General features: G+C 49.2%; 1 protein-coding gene across 4 annotated transcripts in view; it reads left to right on the forward strand.

The window, feature by feature from the left end:
• The window catches only part of GAB2 (GRB2 associated binding protein 2), a 95,966-nt gene extending 83,688 nt beyond the window's left edge, over positions 1–12,278 (forward strand). For 2 of the 4 annotated variants that reach the window (XM_040544448.1, XM_040544446.1), the window contains 5 exons: positions 1,010–1,292; positions 1,943–2,033; positions 3,643–3,745; positions 4,620–4,745; positions 5,889–12,278. In XM_040544448.1, coding sequence (XP_040400382.1) covers positions 1,010–1,292; positions 1,943–2,033; positions 3,643–3,745; positions 4,620–4,745; positions 5,889–6,032 — 747 coding nt within the window. In that variant the 3' untranslated portion in view covers positions 6,033–12,278. The remainder of the gene's footprint in view (positions 1–1,009; positions 1,293–1,942; positions 2,034–3,642; positions 3,746–4,619; positions 4,746–5,888) is intronic. The other 2 variants (XR_005816162.1, XM_040544447.1) reach the window with 2 other exon arrangements.
• Positions 12,279–13,158: the final 880 nt, after the last annotated feature.

Genomic DNA, 13,158 nt, shown 5'->3' on the forward strand with positions numbered 1-13,158 from the left:
ACTGATTTCCTGCAGGACAGAGCTGGAGGGACAAGCACCCAACCCAGCACAACTTTGCTTTGGGTGCTTCCACAGAGTTTCTTGGAGGTTTGACCCTAAAAAAAGGCCCAGGAGGCTTCTTCCTGAAAGCTATCGAGCTGCATTTTGACATGTTGCCAGAACAGCCTCTCTCGTGCACTTTCTAAGACTTCCTGAACTGGAAATGACTTTACAGTGGCCTTTCATATTGTGTTTTAGTGCAATGGCCAGAGCCCAGAGAAAATTGACTTTCCAGGGTAAGCGTGCTTCTGCAGATCACTCTGAGCATGAGAAGAGACGCCCATCTGGGTGACTAAAACCTTTCCCTGAACTCAGGGTCTTGAAAACATGGTATGTAGACCCTCTCGGTGCCAACTGATGGCCGAGCAGGGGACAGAGTGGCCCTTCCATCTGTGCTGAGATGTTAAGGCTGGTTTGGTGACGATGATGAGATGCATGGGGGCTTATTGATAGAATCATAGAATGGCCTGGGTTGAAAAGGACCATAAAGATCATCTAGTTTCAACCCCCCTATTCTGGGCAGGGTTGCCAACCACTAGAGCAGGCTGCCCAGAGCCGCATCCAGCCTGGCGTTGAATGCCTCCAGGGATGGGGCATCCACAACCTCTCTGGGCAACCTGTTCCAGTGCCTCACCACCCTCTGAGTGAAAAACTTTCTCCTAATATCTAACCTAAATCTCCCCTGTCTTAGTTTAAAACCATTCCCCCTTGTCCTATCACTATCAACACATATAAACAGGCATTCCCCCTCCTGTTTATACGCTCCTTTCAAGTACTGGAAGGTCACAATGAGGTCTCCCCAGAGCCTTCTCTCCTCCAAGCTAAACGAGCCCAGTTCCCTCAACCTTTCTTCATAGGAGAGGTGCTCCAGCCCTCTGCTCGTCTTAGTGGCCCTCCTCTGGACCTCTTATTGCAGGCTGGGGCTGAGCAGTGTCTTGACGCTCTCAATGTCCTCCCACTTGTCCCCCAGCAAGCCAAGGCCGTGGTGGCCCGCTCCCACAGCGCCGACTCCGAGGACAACTACGTCCCGATGAACCCCGGTTCCTCACCCCTGATCCACACTGAGAAAGCCAACGACAATGCCCAAAATCTCTACATCCCCATGAGCCCAGGGCCGCATCACTTCGACCTGGTGGGGTTGTCCTCGGCCACCCTTCCCTTGCACAAAGGAGGAGCCATGGCGCAGTGCCACAGGAGGTTGAGTGAAATCCAGCCCCCGCCAGTCAACCGCAACCTCAAACCCGACCGGAAAGGTAAGAACGGGTGTCTGTGGGCAAAGCTTCCCAGGAACCCTTCTATCCTTGTGTTATTTTGGACTATGTCTGTCTTCTTATGCTACCAGCAGCGCGGTCAGCCCCTCAAATCTTCCTCTTCCCTGTACCCTTCGTCTTTCAGGAGGACTGTGGTGATCCCATCATTAGTATGTCAGCATCTAACCTGATCAGTGCACCAGATGAGGGCTGGGGCTGCAGCACAGCTTTCTTCTCTTCCACCTAATGAGCTACCCAGGATGAGAAGAGCTTTTATGTTACCCTACAAATTTCCTTTTCAAATCCCTCTGGGCAAGTGCTCTGGCCAGAGGTTGCTCAGTGCTGCCTAAGCCTTGGTCAGCTCTGCCTGGCCGTGGACTTTTCCCCATGCAACAAAGCATCAGGGCTCCCTAATGAGGCACGTTCCCCTTTTGGGGCCATCCATCTAAATTTGGGGCTGTGGGTCAGAAAAAAAAAATCACTTTTTTCCCCAGTCCCAGTGAAAATGATTGCAGGGGTTTGGGCTGGGGGTATTTGTCATCAGCAAGGAGGGCTGTAGGGCTAGTGGGAGAAATGGGAAGCAACAAATAATTTGTAGCAGACTGTCCCCTCTCATGCCTGTTGAGATCCGAATAAATAATTCCCTTCCACAGCAAAGCCATCACCACTGGACCTGAGGAACAACACCGTCATCGATGAGCTTCCCTTCAAATCGCCAGTCACAAAATCCTGGTCCAGGCCAAGGTGAGTAATGGCATGAAGCATAACAAATTTCCCTAAAAGCTGGGTGACCCCTTCCGCCCTGTTTTTTTTTCGTTGTTGTTTTGTTTTGTTTTTTCTTTGTTGATGTTAGAAGCAGGAGCTGCAGAGCTGGGTCATGTCTTGAAAATATACAAACATAGGAGCAGCTCTGTTGAGCTAAAAGTCCGCCTTACCCTACGTCCTCATCCATCAGGGCCCAGCAGGAGCTACCTGGGAAGAGGATGAGAATTGGGCATTTATGGAGTGATTCTTTCCTAAAATATCCTGCCACACCATGGTGGTTTGGGACTCGGGGATTTCATTGGACACATCATGGCTAGACTTTGGGGTCAGACGCTGTTGAAGAGGAGCTTGATGGAGCTTGCGAGCTCCATCAAGCGTTGTGAGAGCCAGAGTCATGTTCCCCACATCACAGCCAGTGGCAGGAAGATAAATTGGTTTAGGTTAGGCTTTCACATGAAAGCCCAGCATGTGGCCGAGCAGCTAATTAAGATCCCTCGGAGACGTTTCCTATTTCTGGGATCTGACACCGCCCACGAAGCTGTGGCTCCGATGCAGGACCTGCGGTCCGCCGCAACTTGTGACACGGCTGAGTGACCCCAAACCAAGCCACACTCGGGGCATGGTACCAATTTCACATCCAGTTTGTCCCCAAAAACCCTGCTTCAGCCTACAAACACAGGGTTTGACCGAGTTGTGTTTGGATTGCCTTGAAAGCAAAGCCTAGCCTGGAGGAAGCCTGCAAAATGAAACCAAAGCACTTCACAGCGAAGTCTGCCAGCCAAAAATAACAGGATTCACACAGTTCCAGTCCTGCTGCTAATTCGCGGGCTGATGTTGTCCAATGAAAGGAAGAAGCCAGGCTTGGCTGTTATGACTCTTCTCATAAATTGGATTGTGTGGAGACTGACTGCAGGGCATGAGCGCTGTGTGCTGAAAACACTGCACCAGGAAACAGTGAGCGGGTTTGGATTGACAAGATGTCTGAGCCCGGGGAAGCTAATGGGTTTTTTTCCCCTTATCAGCTAATCATATGACCCTGCCTTTACTGCAAGGCAACAAATAGCTTTTTAAGACATGGGCTTTAATGCCAGACGCTGATTGCATTAGGTTATTCTCCGTAATTAGATCTGGCCAATTGAAAACAAGGCGACGCCTCGGAGATTTTAGTTTCCAGAAAAAAAAAATCCAGATAGGGCCCTGCATGGTAAGCAAAGCCTCAAGCTGCGGCGAGGCCGGAGGTGAGAAGCCTGCTGTGGACCTCCACGGAGGCTTGCTCTGCGTCCTCCTCAGTGAAATACTTCCTGTGAGATAAAAGTGTTTATGGGGCCAGATTTATGTAGCTGATAGCAGGAGAGTTACGGGTTTATAGCAAGCAAGGTGTTATTAAAAAAGTCCTAGAAAGAAAAAACAAAACAAAGAGACCAACTGAGTGATTTGTTGACCCATGGGAAGGTCAACCTCAATGCCACCACCCACCATGAGTGTGGTGATGTTTGGGGCATCGGGTGCTGCCCTCTCCCATCTCTTCCCATCCACGGATGACGAGCCCCTGCAGCCGTCCCTAAATCCTTGCCCCTTGTCCTTACAGTCAGACCTTCAATGCTGGCTCGCTGCAGTACTGTCGCCCTGTCTCCTCCCAGAGCATCACCAGCACTGACTCAGGAGACAGCGAGGAGAACTACGTGGCGATGGTAAGGGCTAAGATATAGGGCTAAGATGGTGAGAAGCTAAGATATATGGTCCCGACGGGACGTATACATCCCCCAGTGCTGCAAACACATTCCTAACTCGTGACATGGGAGCACCGCAGGGATTCTGGTAGCACCAGGAGGGATGTAGTGTGCATCCCTTTGTCCAGCTATGCTCAAAACTGTGGCTTTTGTTCCTAAAATTGTACATCCTATTGGGGTTTTAACTCGATATGTGAGCAGAAACATATATTACCCTCTTTACAAGGAATTAAGAGGGGATAAATATGCCCATGGGCTGTCAGGATAAATTTTCCTAATTTAAGTTGATTTTTTTCATTTTTTTTTAATCCTCCTAACAGCTGCTGACATCATGTTTGTGTGGAGGGCAGGGGCTATTGGAGCAGCAGCAGGGAGTGGCCCTGCTCGCAGGGAGGGGATTTTGTCTCTCTGTGCAAAGCTGCTGACTTGAAGCATATTTTGAAGGCTGTGTAACAGAGGGGGCCAAGCAGATCTGTAGTGTGGCTGTGATTAGCAAAGATCCCAGCACTGGCCTGGCCTCACGGAGGTGTGGCTCCCAGGAAATGCTGGAGCTTACGTCCGATGTCAGGCATGTGAATAAAATGAGCACAAAGGCAGCAGAAATGCTGTGATACATTAAATCACAAGTATGCATTTATATTTATTAGTCCAACGCACAACGCAGCAGTGCTGCACACCCTGGTCCCTGCGAGAAAGGTGAGAGCATCTCCAGGCTGGGACCTCTTTTGAAAGTGCCACTGAAGCTTTTCTTTGACAGATTTGTGTTAATTCCTTTTTTTTTTTCCTTCTTCCCATGTTAATGCTCATTATCTCTCCTGTCTCTTCCCTGCATTAGCAAAACCCCATTTCTGCTTCTCCTGTTCCTAGTGGCACCAACAGCCCAGCGCCTAAAAAGAGTTCTGGGAGTGTGGATTATCTGGCCCTGGACTTCCAGCCGAGCTCACCAGGGCCACACAGAAAGGTACTGGAGATTTTCTAAACTTCTGATCAAGAGCAAGTCATTTTTTAAGGGTTTTTGTGCAGGGCAGGGTTAGTAACCTCAGAAGCATGATGTTTTTCCTGCAGATCTGCTGTTGTATTTATTCTAGGTCACGTTTTGTCTCTGTTGTATCTGCAGCTTTGCTGGAGGTGTCACCAGAAGTATGGGTGTTGAGGGGTTCGGGGATACTGATGAGACCAGAAATTCTGCTAGAGCTTGTAGATTTGGTGCCATAGTCAGAAGCTGTCAGGAGGTCTCCCAAGAAGCAGCAGCAGAACGTTTTGCTCCTTCGGAGCAACAGGCCCTCCAAAACCAGACATCATCCACGTGAGATGCCTTCAGGAGCTCACGCAGAAAGTGCTGGCTATCTGTCTCCCGCTGACATTTGGATACTTCTACCAAATGTCAAGTGGAAATGTGGAAGGGGAAGCTTCCAAAGACCCAGACGCTGGTGACTTTTCTCTAGGTTCAACCATGGGACAAACAGACTTAAAGTGAATCACAGGAAAATAGAGCAAGGGAGAGCCTCAGGAGAACCTTTGTGGGAGCCACCTCTGCATTGGCCTCAGCTTTCTCAAACACCACCTCATTTCTAGGGAAAGCATCCCACTGCTTAGCTCTTCATATTATTTAAAAGTTGTCCCTTGATGGCTTCTTTCTGCCCAGCAGTATTTCTGCAGCTATTACCAATTTAAATAATAAACCACACGGGTTTGGGACCATCCAAACCATCACCTAGCTCCAGCTGCAGCAGCTGAAATACCCGTAGAGGCAGAATAGCTTCCAGGGCCCGAGAAACTATAGAAAAAGCCATCTTCTTTTAACCCAACAGGTCTCCCCTGTTGCTTAGGGGTTTAAAATAATCTAGAGCCATAAGGGTGTAGAGTAAGAGGGGTGGAGCTGGGATTTTTTTGTGTATCTATAATTATTCTTGAGTTCTTTACAAGAAAATGGTGCAATGCTGAATTTGCAATATCAGCAGGTAGGTAACACAATTCCAACCAAACATTCAGGAGGTTAGAAGGAGGGTGATGAGCTATGGATTACAGAGGAAGGCCAGGGAGGATCTGGTGGCCTCTGGAGCTGATGGGTGGCCACGGGTGGCCATGTTTCTCCTCCCTGCAGCCCTCCACCTCGTCGGTGGCCTCGGATGAGAAGGTTGACTACGTGCAAGTGGACAAGGAGAAGACGCAGGCGCTGCAGAGCACCATGCAGGAGTGGACTGACGTGCGGCAGTCCTCGGAGCCCACCAAGAGCACCAAGCAGTAGCACCTGGGGCAGGCAGCTCAGCAGGCAAATATCCCCATGGTTTTCCCAGGCCGGGGCTCCCAGCTCCACTTGGGCTGGATTCCTGAGACTGTTGTCTGCCGAGGGGAGGGGGTCTTCATGACTTTTTTCTTTTAAGACAAAAAGAAACTTAATTTCAGGGGAAGACTTGGCGGATACTGTTTGCCAATGATAAAGAGCAACCATGTTTGGTGGCTAGGTTTGTGCTTTAGCTGCTGGATGCGCCATCCAGGAACTTCAACGTAGCAATACCAGGTTTCACCCTACACGTCTGTTGCTTACAGCTATTAAAGCCACCTTGTACGTGCTAACATCATCTCTCCCCGTCTTCTTCCATACCATACCCCCCAACCATGCCATACACATCTGACAGCATCTCTCACAGGACCTCATTCCCCAGCTCCAATTCCCCATCTCCTCATGGTCACCCTCTTCTCTGCCTCCTCCCAAATCCCAAAACTGAGTAAGGACCATTCCTGTCTGACTTTACTTTCATCCCATCTCTTGTAAATAATGACATGTTCAAATCCTCTGACAGTTGTTCCCCTGGTGGGACAGCCCCTGTGTTTTCTGGTTGTGGCTGTTAACCCTCAGGAGCTTGAAGAGCATCCAGACTGTCCCGTTGAGTCCAGAACTTGCCCCACCATACACGTATATGCCAGCATGTGCTCACACATGCATGCATGCATGAAACAGCCAGGTTAGTTGGGGTGTCTTCTGCTGTTGATTCTCTCCTGCATCTCTCAAAGCCAGTGGTTTGGAGAGAGAGGCTTTGGATGGCAGAATTTAAGCCTATCTGAAGTCAATTGATCGTGAATCTGGCCCTAAGAACCCAAATCTGTCTTTTGTGGCACTAAAGGAAGTCCATAGAGGAAGGGTCCTACATCCCTGGCCATCGTGAGAAGCTCTGTGGCTGAGTACGAGGAGCGTAGAGAGGCTCTGGAGACCCTGGGTGTCCGGCCCAGCACGAGGACGAGTGGGAAGGAGGGAGCAGGAGGCTGTTGTGGGGACCAGGAGAAGGAAGGTGCTGTACCTTAGAGGTTGGATTGGGGTGAAGAGGGTCTGGCGAGATGCATCTCAGAGACAAAAGGAGTGGAGTAACTGAAATGTTGGTCGGTGGTGAGGCCTTGGGCTTTCGGAAGAGGTTGGTGAGAAGAGGACAGGGTGTCTCAAAGTGTGTTAGCTTTAATGTAGCATAAAAGTCAGTTCCTACTGGGCACAAAGGGCTGGACTTAGTATTTTTCCCCATCTTCAGTGATGTTTATTCAACACAAATAAGACTTTTTGACGATTGTGGATGGGAATCTTCTGTGGCCCCCACCTGCATCCTTGACACATCTAGGCTTTGGGATTGCTCCACGAGCAGCTGGAGTGGAAGAAGGAAGAAGAAGGAAGAGGCAGCTCGCTGCAGAGATAAGAATTTGGGATCTCACGAAAACAGGAAGGCCTAATGATCGCCGTGGAGCAGCCTGGCTGCCAAACAGCGAGCGCTGACACAGGCCAACTGCGAGCTGGGAGCTAAACGAAGGAGACTTTAGATCAGGTAGCAATGTTTGTTAAAGAGCTTGAGTTACCCTTCCTTCAAGCTGAACCCTGCCCCACACCAGGGGCTCTGCCTCCCACCACCACCACCACGAAAAACAAATGTTTGTGTTGATTCTTGATGCTCAAGTGTTAGCACGTTTGCTTAATCTTGGCCTGAGTTTGGAAGGGGCCGGAGATGGCCCACGCAGGTATGGGATCTGGTCCCTTAAGGGCTGGGTGCTGCCTTGTAAAATAAGTCTCCAATTTCCATCCCCAGTTTTGGTTTTCTTCTCTTTTTCCATGAAAGGGGAGGATATTAATGGAAAAAGCTCTGATGACCCCTGTAAGACATTGCAGCATTGGCCATGTAAAAGGAATAAAGGAGCAAATATCCTAATGCTTTTGGTAAAAATAATCATCATCTAGGGGGGAAAAAAAGACCCATAGGGGAAAATTTAGCACAGCCAGATGCTCTATGAAGGCCGGGGAGTGTTACAGCCTGCAAGGGCCTTTGCCTCTCATTGAGGGCTTGCACGGTGAGATAATGAAATGAAGAGCAGAGAGCAGGGCTTTGGCTTTCTGTAGCCCCTTTCATCACCACATCTCAGGGGAGAGGGAACATTGTCCTGGTGCAGAGCCCGCTGAAGTCACTGCAAGAATCTTTGCACGGGAATCTCCGTGAAGCACAGTGAGCTCATCAAGAGGACGTGGACAGATCCTGTGGTCTTGGCATCCCGTGAGGGAAAAGCCAAGCCCAGGGACCTGCTGGGTGTTGGCCTGGCTGGGAGCGAGCTCTGCACCGTCCCTGCTGAAAAGTAAACGCAATTCAAGCAGGAACTTGTTTTTCCTATTTCATCCTGTAACCTGCTGTACACAGAAGAAGATCAGGGGTCAAGAAGACAAGGGTCCCAAAAGCACCCTGAAAGCAGGGAGGCGAGGGGGAGACAGCAGCAACCCTCCTTTCTGAGAGCGCAGTGGCTTGAAAGCCAAAACAGGTGGGTTTTGTGTTTCCAGTTTCCCAGAAACAAATATATTCCTCGTTTTTGTTTGTTTGTTTGTTTGTTTGTTTTCCCCTGCTGAGCATCAAGCAAACGGCCCTCCATACCAAGCAGCAACTCGCCGACTCCACCCCTGCCTTGCCATGCGGACATGACTGTATCAGCCCCTCCTGAAAGAAATTGATGGCTGCAGTGGAAATAGTCATTCCTGCCAGTTGCCGAGCTGATTAGAGCAGTCCCCAATGATTAATGTTCGTGCAGTATTTAGTCTTAAACTGTATTGAAAAGCAGCTGGTTTAATTACACGGCCTGCCAAGAACTTTGTCCTGAAGGCATTGAGTTTATCACATCCACTTTATACTTGGATGCTCAAGTATGACTGGCTCTTTTGTTAGGAATAGGTATTTTAGGAAGCCGAGAGCATTGCTAATGATTCATTTTAATTGCAAGCAAAAGACCTGGCTCGAATCCTTAAGTCAGATCCTGTGCTTCAGCCTTACACTCCCATTTAAGAGAAGGGCTGTGCTTTTGTGTGTGTGTGCTCATGGAGAAGGGTCGACTGCGGGACGAGCACTACAACCTCAGTAGTTCATTTTAGGAAGCATCAGGGCCATATCAGAAAGCTCTCCCCGAGCTTTAGAACTGCTAGGTTGGTGGGTTTAGAGGCAGAAACGTGCAAAAATACGTATCCCTTGTTGTGAGTCTGCAGCAGTGACTCGTGAAACGTGTGAGTTGCCTTGGAACTGATTTGCTCTGAATTGGCATTCGAGTGTTCAGGGGGAAATAAATTGCTGGCTCTAAAAGGATACAGGGATGAGGTTTAGTCTCAAATAGGAGAAAGAAAATAAGTGTGTGTGCAGATTGTGCTGGGGCAGACTGGCAGATGGGGCTAGCACCTAAAGGTGGCTATGGCTTGGGTTGGCTGGAGGATAACTGGGATGGGTTTGGAGCCACCCAGGCACTGACGAGGGTTGTATATGGGTTGGGAGGAGAGAAGGCAGGCATGTTTGCCAGTGAGAATTGAGTCTTGGTCTTCCAAACCTCCTTTGGCATGTCTCAAGGCAGATCTGCAGAGCGGGTTTGTGGAGGGAAGGGTTTTGCTCAGTGAGGGCCTTGTGCTGGTAGGAGGGCAGCACCCACTGCTCTCAGGACTTACCCAGAGAACTTCACCCCTTGAGGGGTTCATCCTGCCCAGTGTGCAGGAGAAACCCTACCAGGGAGGTGGTGGAGACCCGGCCGTGATGGGGAACACATTGTTTTGGGGCTTTCTTGGGCTGGTCATTGGGAAGCGGTGCTGTGGCTTCACAGGGTGTCCTGTGAGGCTCTGCTGTCTCCGTCCTTGGAGGTATGTAAGACCTGACTGGATCAAGGCCTGAGCAAGCGGGTCATCCCCTACTGCTGACCCTGCTTAGGGCAGAGAGTGGGACTAGAAACATCCTTTCCCCTTGAATTCCCTTGAGACCCTGCTGCTGGGGCTGAGTGGGGCCTCCTCCGTGTGAGGGAAGAGGCAAAAGGCAGTGCCTGGATACCTATAGTGTCCTAAAATCTTCTCTGGCCTTGAAGTGACAAGGCACAGCTCAACACCTGATGTCATACACCCCGATAAGGAGGACTAATCCCCACTGGGGCCACCCCTTGCACCTGGCAGAGGGCTGGCTGGACCAGGCCAAGTCATCCAGGACATGGACACGCAGTCTGAGCCACTGAGGTACAGCCTGAACCTGTAAATTTATTAGGATAGACATTGACCCAGGGCTCTCTGGGTCCCCCCCCGAGCCCTGACACCCCAGGGTCCCACTCCCGGGAGTGTACCAGGAGGATTTGGTTCCTTTTGGCCACCCATTGAGCACGGCTCATGGGCTGGGATAGCATTAATTTTATTTGTAGTAGCTTTTTATGGTGCTATGTTCCGGGTTTGTGATGAGAACAGTGTTGATAACACACCAGTATTGTAGCTGTTGCTGAGCAGTGCTCGCACAGAGCCAAGGCCGTTCAGCTCCTGGTGCTGCCCCACCAGCGAGGTACCTGGGGGTACACCAGGAGCTGGGACACAGCCTGGAGCTGACCCAGGCTGGCCAAAGGGATGTCCCATGCCATACAGCACCATGCTCAGCAATAAAACTCGTGGGGAAATTTGCCAGGGCTGCCATTGCTCAGGGACTGGCCAGGCCTTGGTCAGCTGGTGGTGAGCAAATGCATTGTGCATCACTTGCTTTTCTTATTTTTTCTTTTTTTTTTTTTTTTTTTTTTCCAACTTATTAAACTGTCTTTATCTCACCCCACAAGTTTCTAACTTCTGCCCTTTCAGTTCTCTTCCCCCCTCCCACTGCAGGGGGAGAGAGAGTGAGTGGCTGTGTGGTGCTAGCTGGTTAAACCACCCCGTGAGCTTTGATAGGAAAATGTTTAAAGAAACTGAGCTCTGGCACAGGCTGCCCAGAGAGGGGCTGGGGGCTCCTCCTTGGGGATCTCCAGCAGCCGCCTGGACGTGGGGCTGGGCCCCTTGCTCGGGGTGGCCCTGCTGGAGCAAGGCTGGCACCTCAGGGACCCGTCACCACCAGGCACTTGTTGAGAGCCTTGGTGCCATGATTTCTCCATGGCCTGAAGCAGTCCATCCCCCCATCTGCTTGTCCTTTGTGTCTCATCCTTGTAGTTGTGATTTTATCTCCTTCATTTCGCAGCTTCAAGAGATGTGCTATTAACCAGGTTCCTGCCTCAGTGCTTGCTCTGAGAAGAGCTGATGTGTAGCAAGGTGTCACCCAACCAGCCCACAACCTACGTGGGAGAGGTTATCCGCAAAACCATAATAATAAATAAATAAATAAATAAAGCATCATTTTTAGTGTTGTCCTTTGGGTGACACCACACTTCAGATGGGACAAGGGAGTGTACCTGAACTCTCTGTATCCTGCTTTCTCTCCAGCCTGTAAAATGAAGATTTTTAGTGCTCATTTCCCCACCTCACAGTGAGGTTTAAGTAGTTGACAACTACATTGTCACGTTGTCCCTGAAAATACCGCGTTTTATCTGAGAGCCCTTTGGACACGTGGAGCATTGTGGAGAGGGAAGGGAGCAGGACCCTGCAGAGCCCTCTGATGAATCCCATAGGGTTAGGACCAAACCTTTAGTGTAGCCACGTCCTGCCCAACGCAGCCCTTGGCAAAGACCCCATTGACTTTGGGCATCGTTGTGTGGGAAGGGACCCAGCCAAATTAGGGTAGTTTTCACCATCCCTTTCTTAACTTGCTGCGAGGAAAGGTCGGAGCCCCGGCTTTGAAGCCGTCGCATCGGCAGCCCATTCGCAGGGATATTTTGTGTGTTTCGAAGCCTATGACTGTTCTTAAAGAGGAGTATTATTTTTTTTTTCCATTTGTAGAAGGAAGGACAACAGTAATCTGTGGCAAACTGTACAGTACGTGTCTTCTTGTGGTGTCACTGTTTGAATGGTTATTAAGTTTTCAAATCACTGTGGACAGCTAATCACTTAAGTTATTAATTTATTCTTCGGGGTTTTGTTGTTTGTTTGGTTTTTTTTAAGTAATTTGAAACAATTATTTATCCTGTAAATCGGTCTTGAGTGAAACCTAGGTAATACTTTTTTTGCTGTTAATAAACATGGTACATGCCTGATGTGAAGGTGATCTCATTTTTAAGTACTGTATATGCAGCGGAAAAGCAATGGGAAAATAAAAGAATGAAAACAAAAATGGATCTCTCACTGCTGACTCCCTGCATGGATTCAGAGCCGGGAGGGAGAAAGGGGGAATTAATGGTTGGGTCAAGCTGAATTAAGCAGCACTTTGAAGCTTTCAGAGCATTCTTCAGGTCACGTCACCAAGTTTCTCCTACAGCTTCAGGTGTCCCCTCTCTGCAGCAATGGCCTCAAGGATGCACCTAGGGCTCTTCTTGATGACAGAACCCAAACCAGATGTTTTGGGGCTGATAAAGTGAATTTAATACTATGTCTATATCTGTTCTTGGGACACACTTGGGTACATGCAAGGCAACGGCAATCACTACCTTCCTCACCCGTCAGCAGCGCAGACCCAGCTCAGGGCACCAAATCCCCCATAAAACCTAAGCAGAAGAACAAATCTTTCTTGCCCAGAGTTAAAAGTAAGCCACCTCCCTACAGCACTGCCCCCCAAAACCCCCTTTTCTAGACAAGAGCAGTATCACAGCACATCTCCGGCACATCTGAGATCCCAAATGTGGAGCTGAGAACCAGGCTGGAGGCTCTTATTGGGCAGAGGTGGATGTGAAACTACAGCCCACACGATATCAATATGACATATACAAATATTCCTGCTATTAATAACACTAATAGTAGCATAGTAGATACTATAATTGGTATAGCATACATGGCAACAGGCTATACTACTGTCAGTAGTGCATTGTTAATAGTCATAGTGTAGCATATACATAGTATAAGTACACTATATAAGTGTATAAGTACACTATAGTGTACTTATAATAATATATGGTATTATAATAATGTAACATATTAATAGTAATCATGGTATTAATAATTGATGGCCCAGGCTGCCATCCATGCTGAGCACTGTGTGCTCTTTGCCCCTGCTCATCTC

This window comes from Cygnus olor, chromosome 1 (genome assembly GCF_009769625.2).
Source record: "Cygnus olor isolate bCygOlo1 chromosome 1, bCygOlo1.pri.v2, whole genome shotgun sequence".
NCBI classification, from domain to species: Eukaryota; Metazoa; Chordata; class Aves; order Anseriformes; family Anatidae; genus Cygnus; species Cygnus olor.